The 5,010-nt window shown below is 43.1% G+C and overlaps 1 protein-coding gene across 1 annotated transcript; it reads right to left on the bottom strand.

Moving 5' to 3' along the window:
- Positions 1-350: 350 nt before the first annotated feature.
- Positions 351-4,450, bottom strand: si:ch73-206p6.1 (phospholipid scramblase 2). Its single transcript, XM_061094124.1, has 6 exons — positions 4,385-4,450; positions 3,455-3,497; positions 3,119-3,339; positions 1,651-1,812; positions 1,059-1,220; positions 351-380 (listed from the first exon to the last, which is right to left on the bottom strand). The coding sequence occupies exons 1-6, from the start codon at positions 4,445-4,447 to the stop codon at positions 351-353; spliced, it is 681 nt and encodes a 226-aa protein (XP_060950107.1). The 5' UTR covers positions 4,448-4,450.
- Positions 4,451-5,010: the final 560 nt, after the last annotated feature.

Below are 5,010 nucleotides of genomic sequence, written 5' to 3'. Positions count from 1 at the left end.
GTAAAATCTTGACTATTGATCTGACCAAAGCACACGAGGCTGACGAAACCAATCCTTCCTTCACAAACTTTTCATTGACGTGTTTCTGGTCGTTATCATTTAATTTTAAACTTTTGGACGCAGGGCCCAGTATCATGTTTTTCAACCTCGAGCAGCAACTATAAAACAACCCCCCCGCCCAGGCTTCACTGTTCATGCAAAATGAAAACACTTGGACACCCCTCAGCACTTTCTTTACTTTCCGTTGGACAGGTTGCTCCGTGTCAGGGCTTTCGGTGCTGATCATCACGGCTTTATGGCCTTGTTCTTCCAGGAATGTTGAACGCTTTCTCGGAAATCCTGCTCGGCCCCTAGTTGTTCGTCTCAAAGAACATGAAATCCTGTGAAGAGAAAAAGAGAAGAAAGTGTAAAGACTGTAGAAAAGCAAAACATAAAAAATGATATTAAGGTCTGGTTGCATTAAATACAATCAAATCAGCTAAGGAGACATATTCGTTCATGGATACATCACTGCTAAAATAACATCCATGGAGCTTAGCATTTTTACTTCTATCAATCAATGTTTTTTGTCTGTTGGTCTGTTTATTAGCAGGATTACACATAAAAATACTTAACCAATTTCCATGAAATGTTGTGGAAGGGTGGGAAGAACCCGGATCACAGAGCAGGGTTAGTATGTTTTTATACTTTCTTTAACATAATGGCATTTTTCAGCATTTTTCAACACTTTCCTTCATCTCTCAGAGAATATTTCATGGTTCTTGATGAAAGAAATCAAGCACATTCAGGGGACTGATATCTATGAGTATGTGACAATTGGTGCAGCTTGATTGTATTTAAGGGTGCTGCTCGGCCTTGGCAGAGGTCCACACTTTACTGAAATTCACAAGTGTTGCATGAAGAGGTGCGTACATGAAACATCCAAACACAAGCAAAGAGGAATACATTCCCCATAAAAGCTGGGTCATGTTTCATTTGCTATGATAGAATCCTTCTAAGAAGAAATGTAACTGTAACCAACTATAGAGTCGTGCTAAGATGCTCAACATTGCACTTACGATGAGGAAACATGCGCCGATCATCACAGCCTTGATCTTCACATCCAGGTCCATGGGGAACTGGATTCCAAAGTTGTCTGCATCCGTGAACATTTCCCGCAGAAGTCCCGTCCACTGTTTACTGATCTTCCCGATTTTACTCACTTCGTCCATGGTGAGAATCTGAGGACGAGTATTAAGATAAAGATCAGTCCTTGAACTCATTAATTTCATTGGAGGGAGATCAGTTTTTTTTTATGCCCGTTGCCACAGCGACCACAGTAATGACTTCCAATCTGCTGGGTGATAACATGGCTCAGTTGGCTCCTCCCCTGGTAGAAGGTCTGTATCATTGACCCAAATCCCTGTCTCAGCTCAGTGTAATAAAAGCAGCCGAGCCGTGGAACAATGGCCAGACTGTACCACACAGGAACGTGCCCCCCCCCCCTTCCAAGCTACAGTGCACTGTGATTGGAAACACATTTTCCTGCTCCAGAGCACATGGAGGATCCAGTACAAAAAAAAGAAAACCACCCCCAGAGGGCGAGAATGTGACCGTGTCATGTTGTGTTTTCGCCAATTTAATGGTTTTCTTGTGTTGAGAGAAACCCACCTCAAAGTCAACCTCTGGGAGGCAGCTCCAGCCACAGAAGGGCCCATGGATCTTCAGCACAGGCTCGCAGTGTTCGTCCGTAACCAGGAATTTAGGGGAGAACGGATGCCACTGTTGTACAACGTACCCCACTGTGTTGCCAGGGGGGGACTGCACCTCCAGCTGAGGGAGGGGTTGTGGGAGAACAGGGTGGGATTAGTAGGGACGGGAATCGGCAGGGACCTCCCGATACGATACTATCACGATACTTAGGTGGCGATACGATGTGTATTGCGATTCTCTGTGCATTGCGATTCTGTAAGTATTGCGATTCGATATTACGATTTCCTGGGATTTCTTTTGGTTATTTTTTTTTTTTTAATAATGGACCATGGAATGTTGAATTATACATTCAAATACAACACAATCAATTTCACTTAGAGTTTTACAAGTTTTATTTCAAATATTAACTGTAACTGTCAGCAAAACCGGCCAGTTTATGCAGACTGTTTTATTCTTTTATTTTAGGGTTGGGATATATATTGTTCTTATGTTCAACTACGGTTTGGGTTATTTTCAGTTTTATTTCGTCGTCTTTTACACGTAGCGACTCCCCTCGCATAATTACCTGCAGCAAAGGAGCGGACGGTTTTATTCGACACACCTGATCCCTCGTTTCCGCCCCAGTGCAATAAAATACCTGCCGTGAGCCCGGAACAGATAGGAGCGGAAACCAAACCGGACGCCAGCTTCGTGGAACTTCTCGGACCTAAGAACCATCCAAACACCAATAGCTTAACACCCCTCGCCAAGCGGAACGAGGTAAGGAAGCTGGTCCCATTCACTTTGCTGCGGGTAGTGCGGAAGGGAGTCGCTGTCACTCTAACGAGTCAGATGTGTCTCACGTGGCGATTTGTTTGTTCATTGTATTTTAATGTTCGTATTTGGTTTTAATGATTAAAATCTTTGTAATATGCAACTGTCATTACAGTTTTACGGTGCTACTACGGCAAGCCAGATGCAAAAATAAAGAGCCGTGTACATCAGTCAAGAGACTCAGAAGTTTGTGTGGAGAAGCGGGGGGCCGTTACATTAACATTAACTTAGCGACTGCCGGGCAGCCAATAGAGAAAATAAATAAAAATGTGCCCTATTATTGTATAGCCCCTGTCAACTGCACACAAACTGACAGATTAAGAAATGTAAGCCACTTAGGCTACTTTTAAACAATAAATAAAAGTTTATTAAATAGAATGAATAAAAGTTTACTTAAAATATAAACTTTGAAATAACGAAAAGTAGGCTATTGTTGTTTGCATGTAGGCGATGCAAAGCTAGTGCTTGGGTATGTTTAGATGTTTTGTTTTTTTAAATTTTTAAAAAATCGATTTATTTCAAAAATACATGTAAATTTGAAGCTTGAACAATATCATGAACTCTTTTCAGGGACACAAACGGATCATGTTTAGAAAGAAGAGGCTCCACCCACCTCCTGCAAACAGCAAGGGAAGAAGCAGGACATGCACTTCAGTGGTCTGGTGACGGTGATGACTTCCTGTCCGAAGTTGTCGAGCACGTGGATGTTGAAGGAGCGCACCGGGCCGCAGCACTGTCGACTCAGGCAGTCGTTCTCCTCCACGGCGTAGAACACGTTCTGACCCATGGCGTTACGCACTTCATACTTGTTGTTGCTCTCGAAACCGACGAGGGCTGCGTGACGGTGAACGACAAGTACGGAGGCGTTAGTGGTAAACCTTCCCAACGGCACAGAACAAACCAGGAAGCAGTGGTATTTTTCTGTGGTTTCATTTTTAACGTATTGTACCTTCAACTACTTCAACTTTCTGTTTGATGAGCAGCTGGTCCACCTAGAAAACCAGAGAACATAATTTAAATCTGCAACAACAACAACCAGAGCAGGGTGAGGTCCAAGCAGGCGACTGTCTGGATATTAGTATATATTAGTCCACAGCAAGGAAGCCTAATTGTGTGAGAACCCAACTTAAATTCAATGATCGGATATGTTCATGTTCCAGCTTTTAAAGGTTTGGTTGAAGACTAGAAATATGATGTATTTGAGATGGTAGTGAAGGTTTGTACTTTAGTACTTTACTATTATTTATGTGTATAATGTTGACAATTAAAGATTTGTTTTAAGATTGAAGTGATGTGGTTTGATATCAGGTGTTTTTTGACTTTGGTTTGGCTCAACGCTGGGCCCCCAAGCTCCCCTTTGCCCGGGGTCCCCAAGGTCCCTTTTGCCCGGGGTCCCCAAGGTCCCTTGAAACGCTCCTGGTAGTAAGGTGGTTAAATACTAAATGGTGTGATGGGGCCTCTGTAACTAAAGCCAGTGCTGCAGATCAATGGTTTTGGACTTATTTTGTCTAGTCTTTGTTGGTATTATCTTTGCTACTATAGTATTTCTTACCGGAAATTAGTTTCTTACTGAAAATGTCCCAAAATACTCTTTTGTGTGGGTTTAAATGTGCTTTGCTCCAGCTGTGCACGTACACTGGACTCTCTGTAAACAGGAAACCCTTATATAGCCTGTCCCACGAACCCACAACAGCGTGACAATGACCCTGAAGCAGCTACGTTTGAATGCAGACATTTTGTTTTTCATTAGAAGAGGGAACCTGAACCTGCTGTGGTGTATTTGTGCGAGTATAAGTATAAAAACAGGACACTAAATTAAATATAAAACAATTCTAGAAACTGGGAGACTGAGTTTAGAAATAGAAATAAAGACCCTCACCTGGGTCAGGTATTCTAGTCCTGGGGGACAGCCTGGTATATCCGGCACAGCATACATATCCATCTTTATCAGACCTGCAGGCAGAGCTGTCGATCAATGGAAGGATTCAATCGGAGATATGGCGCCACCTTGTGTTGGTGCAGGCCAACGTCATAAACAAATCGACAGATTGATGTTTTTTCTATTTGTCCGTGTAGAATCCAGTCATTTGAACTGTGTGGAGGAATGTTGGAATGTGTGGGGCGACATAATCCATCTGCCACACGGAGAGAGTTGTTATTATAATAGATAAATAATAATAATAATAATAAATGGTGGGTGTTATGGAGCAGGGGGGGGGGCTTCAGACCCTCCATGGTGGGCGACACAGAATCTTGGCTGGATCTGGAAGTGACGGACTTGTGAAAGAAATCCTCTTACTCCGTGTGTGTGTTTGCACATACACAACAAGTACATACATCACAACATGTGTGTGAACATGTGGCTCACATCACTGCACGTCTTCACGACTCGTTATGTCAAACGTGGACGATTCATCCGTGCGTAAAGAGCGCGCACACCGAGGAACGATGCGATCCAATCTCTCATCCACAGGAAGCTTCCCACCTCCAATTCTCATGTCTCAT

This window comes from Limanda limanda, chromosome 20 (genome assembly GCF_963576545.1).
Source record: "Limanda limanda chromosome 20, fLimLim1.1, whole genome shotgun sequence".
Taxonomy (NCBI): domain Eukaryota; kingdom Metazoa; phylum Chordata; class Actinopteri; order Pleuronectiformes; family Pleuronectidae; genus Limanda; species Limanda limanda.
The sequence above is the reverse complement of the archived record's forward strand: the minus strand, read 5'-3'. Positions and strand labels throughout refer to the sequence as shown.